This window comes from Bolinopsis microptera, chromosome 8, assembly GCF_026151205.1.
Source record: "Bolinopsis microptera isolate Bmic1 chromosome 8, MBARI_Bmic_1.0, whole genome shotgun sequence".
Classification (NCBI taxonomy): domain Eukaryota; kingdom Metazoa; phylum Ctenophora; class Tentaculata; order Lobata; family Bolinopsidae; genus Bolinopsis; species Bolinopsis microptera.
In genome coordinates this window covers 15,773,618-15,794,444 of record NC_087079.1, presented here as the reverse complement: position 1 = coordinate 15,794,444, position 20,827 = coordinate 15,773,618, and the positions used below count along the sequence as shown (strand labels likewise).

The 20,827-nt window shown below is 40.1% G+C and overlaps 5 protein-coding genes across 4 annotated transcripts in view; 2 read left to right on the top strand and 3 right to left on the bottom strand.

Annotated features, from left to right (window-relative positions):
- LOC134819366 (zinc finger TRAF-type-containing protein 1-B-like) overlaps window positions 1–20,827 on the top strand; it is a 102,985-nt gene that overhangs the window by 14,659 nt on the left and 67,499 nt on the right.
- Window positions 1,032–20,827, bottom strand: part of LOC134819364 (probable fumarate hydratase, mitochondrial) — a 57,707-nt gene continuing 37,911 nt past the window's right edge. Inside the window, exons 2-11 of the mRNA XM_063829293.1 lie at window positions 8,941–9,123; window positions 8,705–8,815; window positions 8,300–8,524; window positions 4,176–4,283; window positions 3,920–4,031; window positions 3,598–3,737; window positions 2,329–2,523; window positions 2,071–2,182; window positions 1,725–1,844; window positions 1,032–1,586 (exon numbers count right to left, since the gene is read on the bottom strand). Of these exons, the coding sequence (XP_063685363.1) occupies window positions 1,444–1,586; window positions 1,725–1,844; window positions 2,071–2,182; window positions 2,329–2,523; window positions 3,598–3,737; window positions 3,920–4,031; window positions 4,176–4,283; window positions 8,300–8,524; window positions 8,705–8,815; window positions 8,941–9,123 (1,449 nt within the window). The 3' untranslated portion in view covers window positions 1,032–1,443. The remainder of the gene's footprint in view (window positions 1,587–1,724; window positions 1,845–2,070; window positions 2,183–2,328; window positions 2,524–3,597; window positions 3,738–3,919; window positions 4,032–4,175; window positions 4,284–8,299; window positions 8,525–8,704; window positions 8,816–8,940; window positions 9,124–20,827) is intronic.
- The window catches only part of LOC134819367 (small ribosomal subunit protein eS4-like), a 79,237-nt gene continuing 62,928 nt past the window's right edge, over window positions 4,519–20,827 (bottom strand). The window contains exon 2 of the mRNA XM_063829298.1: window positions 4,519–5,342. Coding sequence (XP_063685368.1) covers window positions 4,547–5,338 — 792 coding nt within the window. The 5' untranslated portion in view covers window positions 5,339–5,342 and the 3' untranslated portion in view covers window positions 4,519–4,546. The remainder of the gene's footprint in view (window positions 5,343–20,827) is intronic.
- Window positions 5,621–8,230, bottom strand: LOC134819363 (mitochondrial intermediate peptidase-like). The gene has a single exon (XM_063829292.1). The coding sequence runs from the start codon at window positions 7,955–7,957 to the stop codon at window positions 5,750–5,752; it is 2,208 nt and encodes a 735-aa protein (XP_063685362.1). The 5' UTR covers window positions 7,958–8,230; the 3' UTR covers window positions 5,621–5,749.
- On the top strand, window positions 13,848–18,854 carry LOC134820190 (uncharacterized). The gene is made up of 3 exons (XM_063830413.1): window positions 13,848–15,015; window positions 18,524–18,664; window positions 18,790–18,854. Exons 1-3 carry the CDS (start codon window positions 13,848–13,850, stop codon window positions 18,852–18,854), a joined length of 1,374 nt encoding a protein of 457 aa, XP_063686483.1.

The window sequence follows — 20,827 nt, the reverse complement described above, 5'->3', positions numbered from 1 at the left end:
ACTATAGAGGAACGATTTAAAATTGGATTGATAGCGTCCTTATCTGAGCTAGATACCACCTCTAAACTAAGCAATTAGAACTAAAACTTGATTTAAAGTATCTGAGTTAGTACTGAACAGAATGAACAATAACATGAGCATGGATAATAAGACTCACAATAAAACAACACACTATCTTTGTTGTATAATCTGTTACGTACCCAAACCAACCCTTCCTACGTCAGCATTAGAGCTGGACTAACAACTGTGACGAACATTAACGTAATAGGTATTATACAAGACAACAACAGAATAAACAAAGGAAACTGGTTTGGAATGCCCCGTTTTAATTAGAGACGCAGTCAGCATACCACAGTAATTACTAAACGATTTGTGAAGCGGTCTGGAAGATTTACAACCCATTGTCAGAGTGAAATGTTTGTGAAGCAGCCTGGAAGATTCACAACCCACTGTCAGAGTGAAATATTTGTGTAGCAGCCTGGAAGATTCACAACCCACTGTCAGAGTGAAATGTTTGTATAGCAGCCTGGAAGATTCACAACCCACTGTTAGAGTGAAATGTTTGTGAAGCAGTCTGGAAGATTCACAACCCACTGAACAAGAGAGTGACAAGTCCGCAAACATTTCACTACAGAAAAATGGGTGAAACGTCTCACAATATACAAAACACACGTACCGAACAAGGTCACAATTGAAATTAAACGGGGCTAGCCACACTGATTAACTAAATTAACACCCAAAATGTTTTTCAAGCCAACCCAAGGCAAATATGATAACTGTTAAAACACAATGCTGCTTCCCAAAACACGATGTGTATTATGTCGAGAAAATTAGGACATGCAGTAAAATTTCATTAAACAGCATAATACATCAAATTACCATGGTAACAAACACATGCAAGGTAACGCACTTCTACGATACCGGAACTGTGTTTTGGTATTTAGAATGAAGCCTTGTTCAATGGTATGTAGTAAAGTACGTGGTGAGGAAAAGGTAAATTATTATGAAATCTGCGTTGAAACAAAATTACATTTTCTGGTTTTCCATGACGTCTCAATTATTTACAAAACAAATTTACAAAACTAATTCTCATTCAATAATTTATAACGACGAAAGGAAGGGCTTAAAACCAAACTAGCGGAGCGCTAGAAAAATGTATCATAATATGTGTCAAGAATATGTACTGAGATAAAATATGCAATTTTTAACCTGACCCGACCATTACGATGTAAAAAATCATTCCAAGAAACTTCATGATGACGAACGTCTGATTCTATCTCGAGGGCTTTGTTACTAAATTTAGATCTCTGTTGAGAAATGACACAACCAATTTTTCTCTCACACAAGTCCCGCCATCGCACTTCCTTTATCTGTATCAAAACCTCCTCAGACTCGATCTGTTTCTCCCACATTTAGCCTACTTCGTATCTTATCTTCCAATATCTATTTAGGTCCGAGCATAATTTCGGGTCTGACCCACTCCTTGAACTGTTCCTCAGTGAGCAGTTCCAGAGCAAGAGCTGACTGGAGCAGGGTTGTGCCGTCTTTGTGAGCTTTCTTGGCAATCTTAGTGGCGTTATCGTAACCTGAGTGAAATACATAATCAAGTAATGACAATGAGTTTCCTGTTATCAAATAATATGGGTGTGACAACTGACATGTCTACAGTTTATATGAAGTGAAAAGATAAGGAGATGTAAAAGAGAAAGAGAAAGTGAAATTACCAATGTGAGGGTTGAGAGCGGTCACCAGCATAAGAGACTCGTTAAGAAGTCTATCTATCGTATCTCTGTTAGCCACAATACCTTCCACACAGTTCTTAGAGAAACTTACACACGAGTCACCTGAAAACATAATTTATTTTAATTAAATATTAATTATATTATGAAAACAACTACCCCTGAGAGCAGTCTTTTGAGATTCAATAAATCAACAAACATTATTTTAACTACACTCCCTCTACTAGAGTGTTGTCAGTTGAAATTTGCTACTGAGATTACTGCAGACGTCAGTAAAAACAAGGCTTTGTTGCGATTCCACAGAAAAAAAGTGAACAGTGAACACACGTACCTAGGAGACGAGTTGAGCGGAGAACGTTAGCTACCATCATGGGTTTAAAGACGTTGAGTTCGAAGTGTCCGTTACTTCCGCCTACTGTTACTGCCACGTGGTTACCCATAACCTGCAAAATATTTGTAACTTAGAGATAGTATTAACCTGCCACAAGCTACTGAAAGCCATTTTAAGACGCGAAATATGATCTCAATAAAAATGCATGACCCAAAATATTTAAACTTTCTTAAAACCCTGGTTAACCAGTATCCTCACCTGAGCCGCGACCATGGTAATAGCCTCGCACTGTGTGGGATTAATCTTGCCGGGCATAATGCTGCTACCAGGCTCGTTCTCAGGCAGAGACAATTCTCCCAGACCACAACGAGGTCCTGACCCCAGGAATCTGATATCGTTAGCTATCTTCATTATACTACATGATATCGTGTTCAGTGCGCCAGATAGTTCCACCTGTAAAACAGGGGTGTTAACAATAGTTAACTCACAGAGGCTGTCTTATTTATCTCATCCTAGGTTAAGAGAAAAATAATCCCAATTAATGGCTCTGCGAGGAATCGAAATACCTTAGTTCCCAAAAATTTGTGTGCCATTATATTGAACACAATTTATTTGAGCCCGAAAAATTTGGGCAGAAAATTTGAACTCATTTGGGCGACCGAAAATTTGGGCACAAATTCTTCGAAAAATGAAAGATTTTCCACTAAAATTTCAGTTAGATATTTGCCTTAGTTCATTATTATTCCTTATTATAACCCTGAGCAGAAAGCGCTACTGATATCAGATGTGTTTCGGGCCCAACACACACAGACACTAAAAGATCTGATGACAACCAACAACTGCATCCTACAGAAAGTTCCAGCTACAGCCCCTGGACATATCTATCAATGGACTGGCTAAGAAATTCATGCGCAATAAGTACGAAGATTGGTACGCGAAAAACATAGTGTGTCAGCTCAATGGAGGAGTTTCATAAAACAATGTGAAAATTGATACCCGCTTGACAGTGATCCGTGAAGTACACGCTCGTTGGATCAACGAACTTTTGTATATTTAAAAGGGAGGCCAGATGACATAAGGAAAGGCTTTGAGAAGTCGGGTATAACTGATACTTGTAGATCAGACTTTACGGTGGATGATAATCCATTTGCAGATCTTGTTTAAATCTCTAGCTCTCCGTAACTCTAGCCATTTATTTTATTAGTAGCTGTTAGCTATTCCAAATCCAGTTATTTCTATTCATTTAAAATATAAGCCTTTTTACTTGGTCAAGCCATGAATGACAGATTAGAAAACTAAAATTTCAAATATCATTTCACTTGGATATGAAGAAAAAGCCATCTTTCTATAGATTTCAGGGCCACAGGCTAAATGCCAAAAGTTTGGTTAACAAAAAATTTAGCAGACGGAAAAGATTTATGCAATTAATTTGGTCTGCAAAAAATTTGGGCGAGAGGCCCGCTCAAGTTTTTTGTCGCCCAAATTTTTGGGAATTAAGGTAATAGGAAATTAACGAGTTAAATTTACCATGGCATCGTGAGCAGCAAGAGCTTCAAACTTGTTGGGGGCTGACACGAATGGGAGTTTAGTCTTCTCAGACAGAACAGCCGCTACGTCCTCAGAATACCCCTTGTAAGTGTTCAAACCAGTACCCACAGCTGTGCCGCCTATGAGAGGATTAGGATAAGCTTTTGTGTGGTTTAATTACTCTGTTTTAGACCAGCTCTGTTTACTCTCATCCTTGTCATAAATTGTGAGGATCATTTAAAATTAAGGTTTTCAACCTTTTTACGTGTACAACTGTGTTTAAATTACAAAAGTAAGCTTCGCAGACAGTGAAGAAACAAACCAATAGCGAGTTGGTAGACTCTTGGTAAAGCATCATTGACACGATCAATAGCATACTCCATCTGAGTTACATATCCACTGAACTCTTGTCCCAGCGTAAGGGGAGTGGCGTCCTGGGAAGGACTTGTTCAGAAGCTTGACTGGAGTGCCGAAAGTATATTTTAGACGCTCTAATATCACTTAGTCAGATCGTTCAGCAAATATATCACTTGCGCAGTTTTCGGCGGGATTTAAGTCGTTACGAATATTGACTGTACCTGGGTATGCGTTCGTCCGATCTTGATAATATCAGCGAATTCATCAGCTTTCTCCTTCAGTGCCTTGTGCAGAACTTTCAATCCAGGTAGGAGGCAAGTGTGACACTCCTGAAACACGGTTAGGTCAGCCGTGTTTCTCAGTTATATAGATTGGTGTCTGATAGCCGAATTGAGTACGTGCGCGCCGCAAAATTTTTTGGCGTAATGCGACCTGTCTCTGAGTTGAAACGTAATCTAGTCTTTGCGCCGTACGCAAAGTTGAGATTTTGTTGGAATTTGCCACTTTCTAGTGGGTTTTATCATTCGTTATATGTAAAATCGAGGAGACAATGAAACAACCCGGTTAAGATAAATTAAAAAATATCAATAATTTACATTTCCTTGGCCTTAGCTGCAAGTTTTCTGTCCCTCTCTTCTGCGATACTCAGTCTGACTCCCTTGCCTCTTGGTAGTGAGATCCAGGCTTGTTTGCCTTTGCCGATGGGGAACACGTTACTGAGTCGAGTAGCGAAACTGTGACCTACTGAGTCCTTGACGTGCACAATGTCGAAACTTCCAGGATGTTTCTCCTTGTGGGTGATAATTCCGATACGTCCACAATTCTGACCTCCAGTGATGTAGGCAAGGTTGCCGGGCTCGAATTTGATGTGGTCGAGGATCTTACCAGATTCAATGTCCAACTTGATGGTGTCGTGAACCTTGCAGTCTGGGTCTGGGTACCTGATAGTACGTCCGTCGTGGGTGATGAGTACTGGGATTCCCTTAGCAGCAGTTGACAGTTTCTTTACAACGCAGAGCTTGTAAGCAGCCTCTTCTTTCTTTATTCTGTGAATCAGGAAACGTCCCTTTACGTCAAACAGCATTCTGAAGTGCTCGCCAGTCTTGTCGATGGTGATAACATCTTGGAATCCAACAGGGAAGCCAATGTCAGTTCGGACTCTGTTATCAACTTTGATGGCACGAGACATGGTGACTTTCTTGGTCTCGCTGTAGGTAAGAGCGTACTTCAGCTTGTTCCTGATGATCACGATCAGAGGCATTGACTCCCTCAGTTTATGGGGTCCTGCGCTGGGTCGAGGTGCGAACTTTCCGGAAAGCTTGTCCAACATCCATTTCTTGGGTGCGTTCAGACGCTTCAAATGCTTCTTGGGACCTCTAGCCATGCTTGCTATAGAAGAAAAGCTGGTTAGTTAGCGAATTATCAAATTGTTAAATATATTGAAATTATTGATGGGAATGGCTTGGTCGGTAAGAGCCACCAAATGCTTCTTAAACCTACTAGCAATTGTAGCAGTAAATTGTAATGAGAGGTTTAAATCAAAGGGAGGGGGATGCAACGACTAATTTTAACTATTACTCATTGGTCATATTTTTTCTTCATAGTCGTTGCATCCCACTTGATTTAGATAGCTGTATTGTTGTTTATAAATACTTAAACCTAAATCTTTAAAAATTGAACATAAGAAAAGCAAAAAATTACAAATATTTACATTCCACTTCAAATTCTACAGTACATTTTCGAAACTCCGAAAATTGGGAGAGTTTAAAATTACTCCAAAAAGCCGTAACACAAACTACCACCACTTTTTAGAAATATCCTGCTTATCAAGATAAGAATTATTGAAGACTTTGAGCGGCTCAACAATAGCTGCTATCATATCATCCTGACCAAACTCATACCCAACCAGTTCATCTAACGAAGATTTAAAATCAGTACCAGACCCACGCCTCAAAAACTCCTTCAACTTTTCCCCAGCTTTCTCATTGAACGGATCATCATGGAACAAATTGTAGAATATAAGATTAGCAATGGACTGTGACCAAAGATAACTGTAATATCTAGCCCCGTAGAAGTAGAGATGAGCAAAGCGGTGATGCCACGCAGTGCCCTCTAACGTTGATAAGTGCGAGTATTTACTGAACAGTTTGTTTGCTATCTCGTTAGTTGAGGTGGGGAGGGTATCTGAGTGTAGCTCCTGGTCTAACAGAGAGTAAAGTATACTGGTCTCAGTTTTCAGGGCGCTGTAAGGAGTGTTAAATAGGTTCTTCCTGCCTAACTTAAAATCTGAGTCGCTGTAGATGGCAAAGGGGTTGACCACTGCGTAGTAGATCTCAGGATGGGATATAAAGTTTTCGAAAAGCATGCTAGGAATTTCAGAGAAATCAGTGGGACCCCTGGTGCCACTGGTAGCTTGGTATGTGGTCCTCCCAAGAATGGCATGCAAAGCATGTCCAAACTCGTGAAACAGAGTCTGCACCTGGTCTAGATTGATCCTATGGTAGTGGTATTGGCCCATTTCCTGCTTCCTAGGATTCATTAAGAAACTGCACTGTAGAACAACAACAGGAAGCTGAGTCTTAGTGCCACATGTTATGGTATGTAAACAAGTGCGGGGTGTTTTGTTGTCTCTTTCAAACAGATCTAGGTAAATGTAGCCTATCAGTCCTTCCTTATCATCAAATACACCAACTTTTACAACGTTAGTGTTTATTAGCTCTCCTTGCATTGGTATCTCCGTAACAAGGGATATTTTCAGCACATCTTCACAGAAAACATTCAAACCTTCTATAACATTCTCAAACTCGAGCATGTCTAGGAACATATCTTGCTTATGGTTGTCAACCAAACATCGCTCATTAAGAACCCGAGAATAATACTGACCATCTCCAGGGTATATCTTAGGCTCACCGAAATCATGTCTGTTCTCTTCTGCTTTTGCGAACTTGATGTGCTCAAACTCAAGGTCAACCAGAGGTTTAAGCTCGCTGTGAAGATTGTTCAGAAAGTTGGACACGTTTTCAGGAGAACCTGCCATTGTGTTTCTCAACTCACGCTCACTAAAACTCTTGAATCCTACGCTGCGTGCCATCTTGTGTCGTGCTCCCAATAAATTCATTAGTTCATTCTCTTTGTCCTGATCGAAGGCGTGGTAGTTCCTGAATGCAAACTCTCTAACATCTGTCATAACATGGTCAGAACCTGGACCATGCAACTCTATAAATTCTACTTTCTTGTTATGATTCTCTTTCATTATTGACTTGTAGTTGTGCAATGCTCTCGGAGCGTCATCAAATTTAATCAACACAGGCTGCTGACCTAGTTGCAGGAAGTTGTTTCCCGCTGTTGCGATTTCTGACATATGCTGGACGTAACTGTGCCGTATTTGGTCAGGGAGGTGGATTCCTGAGAGGTCCATGTCATGAAGAAATGACATAAGAGCTGTGACATCTTCAGAGTTTAATGAAGAAAATGTATCAGAGCTGTCTGCAACTGCTTTTATTGCCCGGTAGAGATCCACATTTGTGTTTAATTTCTCAACAAACTCATGCGCGTTACTGTTACAAACAATTGCTGCACGTGCAATTTTATCATTAGGTGCATTTTCAGCGATAAACTTGATACAGTCAGCGTAAACACAGATTGCATTAGAAAGATCGTCAAACAGTTTGAGAGTTTTGATTCCTGGGGGCTCTGTTAAGATTTGTTTAACCAACTCATTACAATGGGCCTCACAAAGGAACCAACAATGAAAGAAGCCCTGGTGTGAGGAGAAGAGGGGGTAACCTAACAAACCAGTCTGTTGTCTGCTCGTACCACTGGAGGGGATGTTCCCACTGAACACTGTCTTTAACGTAGCTTGAGGGTACTGCTTGTTAGCGCAGGACCCAGCGCCGTGCTGCGCATGTTGTGCAAAAGAGGTGATCTCTTGGACTTTCTCCCGGCGGAGAAGACTGAGCAAGCGATCAGGGATTGTGCCATGATTTCTAACAAATAATCTCATCCTTCAAAGAGGGGGTTAGTAAAATCAAAATCTGAATGTAGGTTAAATTTGTGTCATAAAAATCAACCAAATATGTTCATTGTAATCAATTTGCTTTTTGATTCACATTTTCAACTGATCGTTTATGTCGTTTATGGCCGAGATGCCAATTGTTGACTTGATATTAAAGTAATTTTGTGCGGCTACCAGACACTTACATATAATAATTAGCACAGTAAATAAATGGCTAGATTGGGCTGAGGGCACCAAATTCCTCATCTTTAAATCTGCCCACATTTAAAATTAACGTGTTAATTTATAAGTAGCAAGTTGAAGGTAGTAGAACTTAAATAAGAAAGATACCTGAGCTACGGCGATGTGCATTGCAGTGGGGAAGGTATCATTGGAACTCTGTCCTTTGTTGACATGATCATTAGGATGCACTGGTGTCTTGCTACCAATCTCACCTCCCAACATCTCGATTGATCGGTTAGAGATGACCTCGTTGACGTTCATGTTGCTCTGAGTACCAGAACCTGTCTGCCAGATAACAAGAGGAAAGTGGTCATCCAGATCTCCTTTTATCAGCTGCAGGGAAGAGGTGGGTCAGATCACCCTACAACTTTGGATCACCTTACAACTTTAAAAGTTATTTGTGTTTATTTTGACCTGTGGGGTGTAGATTTTTTTCTACCTTTACTTATCTCATTATGTCTGCAGTTTCATCAAAACATAAGACAACAATAATCTTTCCTTGAACTCCATTACCTCATCAGTAGCCTTGACTATAGTGTCTCCAACTGTCTTGTCGAGTCCATACTTCATGTTGACAATAGCACATGCTTGCTTCAGTTGTCCAAACGCTCTTATCAATGGCACCTGAACAGACGTCGCGTTATGATATCTAAAGTTATTTTATATCTGTAATCCAACTCTAGCATTCACATCATTACTTTGGTCTGCTTATCACTCATGTTCCTTTTCAGAGGTTTCTATTATCTTACCGGCATTCGTTCAGTTGGGCCTCCTATTTTGAAGTTCATTGCAGATCGGGCTGTTTGAGCTCCATAATATTTCTCAGCTGGCACATCAATTGGGCCAAAACTGTCTGTTTCAGAGCGGGTGGCCATGTACCTACAGCATGTTTGGAGGATTTTATTGGACTTGGTCACTCCGCGCCTCAACATCTACAATGAAAAGCGAACATTAAATAAGTGCATGCATGAAGCATTTGCGATTTCATGAAATGTAGACAACAATGAAATCAAATCATGTAGAGGGGAGGTACTTAAATGAAATTTAGAAAAACATTTTTATTTGATAGCTACTTTACTGACATCCAGGGTTATAACTAGATTTTTTGGAATAACTAGATGGCACCCCAATAGTGTGAAATTAACAGGCGATTTACAATAGGTTCAAGAGGAATTGGAATTTTCCACAAGAACATGTACAACAGGATATTAAACATGACAGTATTAAACCATTCATGGCAGTGTAATGAACTGGGAAATCTTGTGGTGGACCATTAAAGAACTGCTGTGGTGGACCATTGAATATCTGCTGTACTGGGCCAGTGAAGTCTTAAAATTGACAAAGTATTCGATCCAAGTTAAAACTTAAATAATTGAATTCAGAAAATTTCAAAATGTTGAAATCAAGCTTTACAATTAACTTTTCAAAAGCCCCTAATTAAGACTAATTGAAACTTTACGAGCAGAAAAAGTGATAAGCAATTATGTACTTTAACCTGACACGTGAGCTGAACAGTTATCATTCATTAATTTGATTTCTAATTTATGTAAATGAGTCTTTTAAGGGGGGGGGGGTCAATGGGTATTTTTTTGTGAAACTTGATTTCGAGATAGTAGTTGACCAACAAACTAGGACCAGTGACCGAACTTTTGAGGGGGTCCCGGACCCCAACCGCCAAACGGTGCGCGCAGGGCAGCCACGCCCATATTTGGTCCAAATTAGGCCCAATTTAGCCAAATACCCTGAACATGCCCAAAACGTTTATGGTGCTCTACTTGTAGCTAGTGGTCTCCTGAACTCGTATATGAAATTTCATCAAGATTGGACAAAAAATGACTGAGTTATGAGCCAAAAACCATATGCCCATATTTGGGCATACGCACCAAATTTGGTAGATTTCGTCCCATAAATTGGTCAAATATCAATATTTTTGGATGAGACTTACTTTATATGAAAGGTAAGCCTAAACTACATATTCTCTGTAAGTTATAGCTTTATATCTGTTTAAATGTGGATACTAAGGCGAAAAAACCACAAAAAATGAACTAAATTGCCCATATCTCGGTTCGCGATATTCGCGGAATTGATCTCACCAAAATTGTAACAACTCAATCAGTTTTCAAAATTTTTGCATGAAATTTTTGAAATCGACTCGAAATCGCATTTCGACCTTATTTTAAGAACGGATTTTTGATTTAGGCCTCAAAAAAAATTTGACGGCCAAATTCTGAATTTCTGTAATATAATTTTGGAATTTGGCCGCCAAATTTTTTTTGAGGCCTAAATCAAAAATCCGTTCTTAAAATAAGGTCGAAATGCGATTTCGAGTCGATTCCAAAAATTTCATGCAAAAATTTTGAAAACTGATTGAGTTGTTACAATTTTGGTGAGATCAATTCCGCGAATATCGCGAACCGAGATATGGGCAATTTAGTTCATTTTTTGTGGTTTTTTCGCCTTAGTATCCACATTTAAACAGATATAAAGCTATAAATTACAGAGAATATGTAGTTTAGGCTTACCTTTCATATAAAGTAAGTTTCATTCAAAAATATTGATATTTGACCAATTTATGGGACGAAATCTACCAAATTTGGTGCGTATGCCCAAATATGGGCATATGGTTTTTGGCTCATAACTCAGTCATTTTTTGTCCAATCTTGATGAAATTTCATATACGAGTTCAGGAGACCACTAGCTACAAGTAGAGCACCATAAACCTGGGTTTGGGGCATGTACAGGGTATTTGGCTAAATTGGGCCTAATTTGGACCAAATATGGGCGTGGCTGCCCTGCGCGCACCGTTTGGCGGTTGGGGTCCGGGACCCCCTCAAAAGTTCGGTCACTGGTCCTAGTTTGTTGGTCAACTGCTATCTCGAAATCAAGTTTCACAAAAAAATACCCATTGGCCCCCCCCCCCCCCCCCCCCCCCCCCTTAAGTCGATAATGTCAAATTTGTTTGTTCTTAATGATGAAAGATGTGAAATGTTCACAGTTAAGAACAAAAGTTGATTTATTTGACCATTTCGGTGGCTGATTACGACTTCAGGGTTTCGGGCCATGTCTGATGAACTTGAAATATTTTAGGTTACTTAACTTTTCCTGAATACTTTTTATCAAATTTATCAGTCATGTTTGCATATTAATTTAAATACAAGCCACACACAGAACGAGCCTTGCAAGGTGCAGATAGAGTTCAATAATTTGAAATTTCAGCATGATTAAAATTTGATTATTTAAGTTACTGTTGTTTAATGACAACAGACGAAATGACATGAAAAATTATAAATCAAAACGAATAGTATGTTGCAACTGGCAGAGCACAGTGTATGGGTAACGGAAATGGTACGTTGCTATCAAGACTAAAGGCTGATAGCAGTATATATCTCTATATTTTCATCTGAGCCCTAAAACAAATATCTAGTTCTACCCTCAATGTCCGACCATTTAATTAATAAATTTTATAAAATGGTAACAATTTGAAAAATCCTAGTAAAATCTCAATTAAAAAATACAACCGCATGAAATGTCTACATCTGTAAATTCACCACACTACAACTTTTCGACAAATATTGTGTGCTGGTTCCTTTGTTCTCGGTCGTAGATTAAAGTAAATGAATTAATTACATGGTTGGCTGGATGTAATTAATAGACGCCTCCGTCAAAAAAGTAACTCATGGAGACATTTAACAGACTTCAAGCAGCGATTTCAGGACTGCAAGAGAAGGTCACATGAGTAAAGGTGCAACAGGATTCCGTGATTTAAACCAATGGGTGACAGTAATTAGGGGAATTATTTTCAAATCAGATGCAAAAGTGGTGCAAAAATACAATTCCATAGCAACGTAATACGGTAACAACCTACAGTACTTTTTTCAAAAAATTTGAAATTGCGACAATTGCGGTTCAGGAGATTGGTCAAAACTTTGGGCTTTTGAAATTGAGACTCTGCCACATGACACTCAGGATAACAAGGATTGTCATCATTTTGACACACTTGTCTGTTGTGGTGAATTCTGAATTCATTAAGGAAAACAAAATTTTAAAAAGTTGATTAAAGCAAACATAGTGAATTTAAATGGGACCACAGCAAGCTTCCCCCGTCGATTCAAGAAAACTATTGTATTTCGTGTTTTAATGATTTAAATTTTTTATATAACTTGTCCGGTGTGCGAAATTTGAAACTAAAGAACCGGGTAGAGAGAACTGCAGGAAAATTAACTTTGTTCGTCGCGCTACTGAGTCTTTCAACTGCTATGCGCGTGTGGGGTTCGACATTTGACTACATACTAGTTACTATATTTATTTGTTATTGCAGGATTTAAATTTTATCTAATATGCAATGTAATATGCAGTATTAATACTAATCTGTTCATTTTAAATTAACGATACGTGTAATAAGCGAACAAAGTCGGGACATGAACAAATTTTTGCATTTTGCGCAGTTTATATTTTTCGCGAAAGCACACTCCGATCTTTAAATAGCGAGCATTGTAATTATAACTTTTTTCAACCATTATTTTATTAATTTGATTGACGATGTCAAGAGACGAAGCAAGAATGCTAGTTTGCGAAGCAAGAATGCTAGTTTGCGCGGCGCGTCGAACATCGAAGCGGCGAAGTCCTCCAATTATTAATTGAAAATCTTTTGCAATATTGTATTTTAAATCAATATATGCACTTATACAAATTTTTTGGCATAGATTTAAAAAAGAATAATCAAACTCAACAATGCTATAATTGTTTTATTTTTTGTAAAAACATAAATATAAAAGCGTAAGTACCTTTTTTCGAAGTGACTTAAAGTAATTTTAAATGTTTCCTGTTCAATTTTGGTCGACTCACGCGTTTACTTTGTGCTTAGTGCAAAATAAAGCAAATCATCGCTTGTATCACGTCGTGATCCTAATTGTCAAAATTTTATTTACTGTGGCTACAATTGTATCACGGCGTGACCCCCATTGTCGTTTCACTAAGCTGTATAGTTTCTACGATATAGCGGCCGCGCGCGCACTCGTGCGCAGCGCCCGGCGGGTCATACAACGTATGACAATGCACAATGAATGACAAAGCTACAATACCAATACACGATACGGCCCGCAATACACGATACGGCCCGCTGTGCACTCGTGCGCGGTGGACCTATTTTACTTTTCAGGCTTGTTTAGACTTGCTTTAACCAAAGCCCTTTTGCTTGCAGTAGCGCGCGACCGCGTAGACACATGACTATGTGAATGTTTAGACCAAAAAGTTTGTCAAAAAACATCGGATTGTTTTGATGCTTGACATGAAATTGTTCTTTTACTGAATTATGACGCATTTTTTGATTCCCCTTAAAAAAATGTTTATCCAACTTAACTGAACAGTCCAACTCGGCGCGTCTTGGTAGGTTATAAACCTACAACAGGCTAATAGTGTTTATAAACACGATTGAAGCTGCGGCGGAATGACAGGCTGAGCGCCGCCCAGTAATGATTACTTGTATCACGTTGTGACCCCCAAGTTTGGTGTTGTTATGTCCTAATATGATGTTCACTTGATGTCCTTGTCATGATGCAAAAGCAAGTAATAAATGTTACAATTTATCTTTATAACATGGATTGCAAACACCAGATTTCAGAAGCGAAGAGGTAAACTCTGGACATATCTCTCAGATATGAGTCAAAGTAAATCTCAAATCGACTTCATCATTTGCCGGAAGAAATGGCGGAACTCCGTCAAGAACTCCGAAGCATATGGTAGTTTCCACAGTATTGGCTCGGATCACAGAGTAGTCGTAGCAAGGGTAAAGCTTAGTCTACGGATAAGCAAGACGGAGAAGAGGGCTCCGGTTCTGGACTGGTCTAAACTTAAAACTGATATCGCTCTACAAGAGAGGTACACAGTGGAAGTTAAAAACCGCTTTTCCATACTTGAAAAGGATGATCAGACGGCAACAGAAAGGTACCAATGCTTTATTGATGCGAATAGGACAACTTCTCGACTTTTACTACCTGAAAAGGAGAAAAAGAAAAGATGTAAAATCTCAGCGACTCCAAGTGTTGAGATTGCCAGGCTGAAGCTGAGGGAATGTAGCATAAAATACCACTCAGATGCTACAGAAGACAACCGAATAGCTGTTCAAGAGGGCAAACAGAAGCTAGGCGATGCTTATCAAGCAGCCAAAGAGCACCTGCTGGAGGGGCAGGTCCGGGAACTGGAGGAAGCAAGTTGGCAGGGCAGACATGCTAAAAGCTGGACCATGATCAACAAGATCACAGGTAAAGCTCCATCATATACTGGCAAAATCAAGGGAAACTCACCAACGGAAAGGGTTCAGAAATGGAAGGACTATTTTGCTACTCTTCTCGGCTCACCACCGACGGTAGAGAACGCGGAAGAGGATATTGATCCAGTCCACCCACCTCTGAATATCGGAACAGAACCGTTTACGTTGGATGAGTACAGGAAAGCAAAGTCCAGCATAAAGGAAGGGAAAGCATGGGGTGACGACAACATAGCCCCAGAAGTCTTAAAACGATGCGACCTTGATCAAATTGTCTTAGACTTCTGTAACAATGCTCTATTGAAAGGTGAGAAACCAGACCAATGGTCAACTGCCAACATCATACCAATTCCAAAGAAGGGCGACCTTAGCGAACCAATGAACTATCGGGGAATAAGCTTGTCATCCCTAGTTGCCAAGTCTCTAAACAAGATGGTTCTAAACCGGTTGAAGCCAGAAATCGAGACAATTCTGCGTAGAAACCAGAATGGATTCAGACCAGGAAGGTCAACAACTCAACAGATATTGGTACTGAGACGTCTTATAGAGGGTGTCAAGAGTCGGAAACTGCCAGCTGTTCTGACATTTATAGACTTTAAGAAGGCTTTCGACAGTGTACATCGTGGGAAAATGCTAAAGATTCTAGAAGCTTACGGCATTCCAGTCAAAATCGTGCAGCTTATACGGCTCATGTACGAGAAGACAATGGCCAAAGTCCTAACTCCAGACGGAGAAACTGAATTGTTCGAGATACTTGCAGGTGTGTTACAGGGTGATACCTTAGCACCTTACCTCTTTGCAATAGTCATCGACTACTGTATGAGGCAAGCCATAGGCGATGATGCGGAGCGACTTGGACTCACCCTCGAACGTAGAAAAAGCAGAAGAGTGGGGCCCAAGATCATCACCGATGTGGACTTTGCAGATGATATAGCACTTATATCTGAGGACATGGACAAGGCTAACGAGTTCCTGCTCAGAGTAGAATCGGCGGCAGCAAGCGTGGGACTACACATAAACGAAGGCAAGACCAAGGTCATGACACTGAATATGGAGGATCGATCTAGCGACCTACAAAGTCGATCCGGGGAAGCCATAGAAAATGTAGATGATTTCATCTACTTAGGCTCCTGGATTGAGAGCACAGATAGGGAGATAAGGGTTAGAAAGGGAAAAGCGTGGGGTGCCCTACATAGACTGAAGGATATCTGGAAATCCAAACTCTCAAAGAGCCTAAAGATTAGATTGTTCATAGCGGCTTGTGAATCAGTACTGCTCTACGGATCAGAAACCTGGACACTGACAAAGGCTCAAGAGAAAAGTTTGGACGGGACATACACAAAGATGTTGCGTATGGTGCTGGGTATCTCATGGAAGGACAAGGTCAGCAATATAACTTTGTATGGTAGCCTCCCAAGGCTGTCAAACAAGTTACGAAGCAGGAGATTAAAAATGGCGGGACACTGCATCCGACATCCTGAGCTACTTGCCAGTGATTTAGTCTTATGGGAACCTACGCACGGTAGAGCACAGCAAGGCCGACCAAGACAAAGCTACTTGTCTATGTTACTGAAGGAAGTTGGGACAAACTCTAAAGAGGAACTGCGAACCCTGATGCGGGACAGGGATATATGGAGGGGGTTTTCTGGCGTAGATCGGACTTAGCTCCGACATAGTAGTAGTGTAGTAGTATTGCAATTGAAATATAGTTTTACAGACGCCAGAAATAATTCGTGAAAGATGGCTGAATTAAAAGTTGGGCAGTCTGCAATATATACTCAAGTTAGTCTCAGATATATTTTATACATTTCAGAACTGAAAATATCTAGGTCTACAAATCCAGTAAGCCCAGATAGACTTTGTGAAGCAGCTTGTATCTACTTATTATCCCAAACAAATATATTTAGGTTTTCTTATCCATGAAAACATTGAACAATAAATAGTGATACAAGGATACAAGGATACAAGGATACAAAAGTGATAATTACTTTATTGAGTACACAATAGTTGTAATTCTGAAATAATTTAAGTTACACAATTCTAATTATTTACAAGTGTGTAGGGATAATTTAGAAATGTTATATAATGCTAGTTTTAGAAAGATAGATAAATCGAGTTTGTATGGTTCAATTTTATTTTAAGGTCCTATAGCATTATGCAATTGCCAGTATTTGAGTGAAAATCTGGGCTCTTATAATAGGCTGTATATTGTTCGTTCACAGAGAGAATTGAATGGATTGCTCTTGCTGTGGCAGTGAGTGTGGTAGGATCTAGAGTTTTGTTGGAGAGCAAACCGACTAGGTCAGTAATGTTTTGGGGATGGAAATTGAATTTTTCCCTAACTGAGGAGTAGAGCAAACAGTCAATCAATACGTGACTTTCGTCCTCAATAGGCTTGAGCCCTTTGCTGAAAAAGCAGTAGGTGCACCAACGTTCTTCTCTTGGTACAAAGGGGGTTTCGTATCTGCCCCTTTCAATGTAGAGGTTGTGACAGCTGATACGAAACCTTGTCAGACTTTTTCGAACATCAGGTATTTTGATAATTCGTAGATATGAATAACAAGGTAATCAAGCGTGTTAGTCAAACTAAATTCCTTGGAGTAATTATTGATGACAAATTAAGTTGGAAACCACACATACAATCCCTTAAGGGGGGGGGCCAATGGATATTTTTTTGTGAAACTTGATTTCGAGATAGCAGTTGACCAACAAACTAGGACCAGTGACCGAACTTTTGAGGGGGTCCCGGACCCTAACCGCCAAACGGTGCCTGCGGGGCAGCCACGCCCATATTTGGTCCAAATTAGGCCCAATTTAGCCAAATACCCTGAACATGCCCAAAACCCAAATTTTAGGTGCTCTACTTGTAGCTAGTGGTCTCTTGAACTCGTATATGAAATTTCATCAAGATTGGACAAAAAATGACTGAGTTATGAGCCAAAAACCATATGCCCATATTTGGGCATACGCACCAAATTTGGTAGATTTCGTCCCATAAATTGGTCAAATATCAATATTTTTCACTGAAACTTACTTTATATGAAAGGTAAGCCTAAACTACATATTCTCTGTAAGTTATAGCTTTATATCTGTTTAAATGTGGATACTAAGGCGAAAAGACCACAAAAAATGAACTAAATTGCCCATATCTTGGTTCGCGATATTCGCGGAATTGATCTCATTAAAATTGTAACAACTCGATCAGTTTTCAAAATTTTTCCATGAAATTTTCGGAATCGACTCGAAATCGCATTTCCACCTTAGTTTGAGAACAGATTTTTGATTTAGGCCTCCAAAAAAATTTGGCGGCCAAATTCCAAAATTTTCCCGGAGAAATTCAGAATTTGGCCGCCAAATTTTTTTTGAGGCCTTAATCAAAAATCTGTTCTCAAACTAAGGTGGAAATGCGATTTCGAGTCGATTCCGAAAATTTCATGGAAAAATTTTGAAAACTGATTGAGTTGTTACAATTTTAATGAGATCAATTCCGCGAATATCGCGAACCAAGATATGGGCAATTTAGTTCATTTTTTGTGGTCTTTTCGCCTTAGTATCCACATTTAAACAGATATAAAGCTATAACTTACAGAGAATATGTAGTTTAGGCTTACCTTTCATATAAAATAAGTTTCAGTGAAAAATATTGATATTTGACCAATTAATGGGACGAAATCTACCAAATTTGGTGCGTATGCCCAAATATGGGCATATGGTTTTTGGCACATAACTCAGTCATTTTTTGTCCAATCTTGATGAAATTTCATATACGACTTCAAGAGACCACTAGCTACAAGTAGAGCACCTAAAATTTGGGTTTTGGGCATGTTCAGAGTATTTGGCTAAATTGGGCCTAATTTGGACCAAATATGGGCGTGGCTGCCCCGCGGGCACCGTTTGGCGGTTGGGGTCTGGGACCCCCTCAAAAGTTCGGTCACTGGTCTTAGTTTGTTGGTCAACTGCTATCTCGAAATCAAGTTTCACAAAAAAATATCCATTGGCCCCCCCCCTTAACAAAAAACTAAGCAGTGCTTGTGGACGTATCTACCGTATTAAGAAATGCTTACCAGAATCCCTCTACGCTGACATCCGTTCAACTAAGGAGGTTGTCACTGCATTATGTCTTAGCGAACGCTCTTCAAACCAGGGGTTGGTTAATGATGATGTCACAGAGAAACTGAACATGCTACAGCAAGAGATAAAAGGCCTCCGTGAGTCTGCCTTCCAGAGAGTTGACCAGCCACACCCAGAGAGCACGACCCTGTTGACAGCTGAAGCTGTCACTAGCATCCAAAACAGCCTATTACACCTGACTGAACAAGTCACATCCATGAAGTTGTCGCTTGGCAACAGAAGCAGCAGCAGCCCTCGGCCTCCACCAAACAGGATGCCACAGCCTAACCATGGTCCTGGTCCCACATCCCCTCCCCTACCTAATACTGTCTCTCCACACACAAAGAAACATGTGACACCGTGCAAGCCCTATGAAATGTATGACCCTCTAGCCCTTACACCAGAACTTAAGGAGGAAGTCCAAGCGTTCATCAGTGGTAACTGTAGCGAATTTACTAGTGTTGGTGAGAACTCTCGTGAAGTAATGTACTTTGGTGACTTCTCGTATAGGTACACTGGCACTGAGCACCCAGCAAGAGAAATGCCGCACGTGCTGAAGAAGCTTATTGACACAATTGTTCCTAAAATACCTTCTCCAGTGAATGATAGGAATATCAAGATTAACTCGTGTCTCATTAGTAAGTATAGCTCTGGTGCTAACCACATTCCAATGCACAGAGATGATGAGCCTGTGATTGATCCCGAATCTCACATCCTTACGATCTCACTAGGAGCTGCCCGTACCATGTCCTTCTGCAATAATGATGACAGCCAATCAGAAGATCTCCCCCTTCAGGACAACAGCTTGTTAGTCACAACGAGATATGCGCAGGACTTTTGGAAACACGGGATCCTCCCAGACGAGAATGTCTCCACAGAGAGAGTGAGCCTGACCTTTAGACACATTTCTCCTCACTTCATCAATTCGACCATCATTCTGGGTGATTCAAACACCTCCAGGATGACATTTGGTGACTCAGTAGGTACCTTTGGTCGTTGGGTCCCTGGGAAGCGTGTTTTGGTAGGTCACATGGAGGCTCTCCCTGATGCAATTGAGATTGGCCCTTACCGTAATATTGTCATCCATACTGGAATCAACAGTATTAACTCCCGGTCTCATCCACGATCAGAAGCCTACCTCCTCCATGTCCTCGAATCCAAGTGCAGAGACATTACTGAAACCTACCCCAAATCCAAAATCCACTTGTCAATGTTACTTCCAACTAGACTAAACTCTCTAAATAGAAAAGTTGAAAGCTTTAATCGGGGCATCCTCGATGTGTCTTATCAGCAAAGAAACATTTTTATTATTGATAACTCTATTTTTGGTCGCCAGCTCTCTGATGAGTATGGCAGATGGGATATTGCTGCAAATGGCCCTCTTACCTCAGATATTGTCCACCTTGGTAAAAGTGGTATCCGTAAATTTGCTGCGAATATTAAGGAATCTGTAGCTGGCAGAAGGAGTAGCCAGTCTAGAGCACGTTTTAACACCAGTCAGGGGAACTTCGGCGGAGCGGTAGAGGGTGGTAGGCGCCCACCATAATTATGATGATCAAACAACCACAAATTACTAAGAATGTTTGCAAGGGATGCAATAAATTTATCTCAACACACCACAAAATTTTGAACTGTAGCTCCTGTGGAACAGTTACTCACTCTAAATGTGCCAAAAATTTCTTCCAATACACCCACACCAATGATAGCTGGCAATGCTACATCTGCATCGCCAGCTTACCACAACGGTACTGCCCATTTGCTTCTGCACTTATACGTGACAAACATGACCCAGTCCACCTTGATGAAATTGAAGATGTTTCTGAAATCAATGAAATCCATAAAAGCTGTAAAAATTATGATCATAAAAGCTTTAAGAACCTCATAAAGCTGTATCATAGAAATGGGCAGAACCTTACTGGTATTTTTAACAATATTGATGGAAATGCTGCAAATTTTGATACATTTGTCACAGAAATCTCACAGTACAGTCATCCACTCTCGTTTATTGGCTTGGCTGAGACAAATATTGATGCAAACCTCAAAGACCTGTATAGGATACCCAGTTATCTCTCTGAATACACCAATAAATTACGTGACAAATCTAAAGGTAGTGGAGTGGGAATTTACATCAATGAGTCACTTACTTACACCCGTATTGACAAACTATGTATGTGTACCCCTAACCTTGAATCAGTGTTTGTCTCCATCACAAATGTTGGCAGGCCCCAAACAGTTGGCGTCCTATACAGACCACCTGGTGG

What these genes read in the sequence shown, in the direction of transcription:
- LOC134819363 (XM_063829292.1), bottom strand. Translation starts at nt 7,957, where the DNA reads ATGAGATTATTTGTTAGAAATCATGGCACAATCCCTGATCGCTTGCTC.
- LOC134820190 (XM_063830413.1), top strand. Translation starts at nt 13,848, where the DNA reads ATGAGTCAAAGTAAATCTCAAATCGACTTCATCATTTGCCGGAAGAAA. An exon ending in TCTTATAGAGGGTGTCAAGA is followed by an intron (nt 15,016 to 18,523) that starts GTCGGAAACTGC and finishes AATGCTTACCAG; the next exon opens with AATCCCTCTACGCTGACATC. An exon ending in GCAAGAGATAAAAGGCCTCC is followed by an intron (nt 18,665 to 18,789) that starts GTGAGTCTGCCT and finishes ACATCCATGAAG; the next exon opens with TTGTCGCTTGGCAACAGAAG.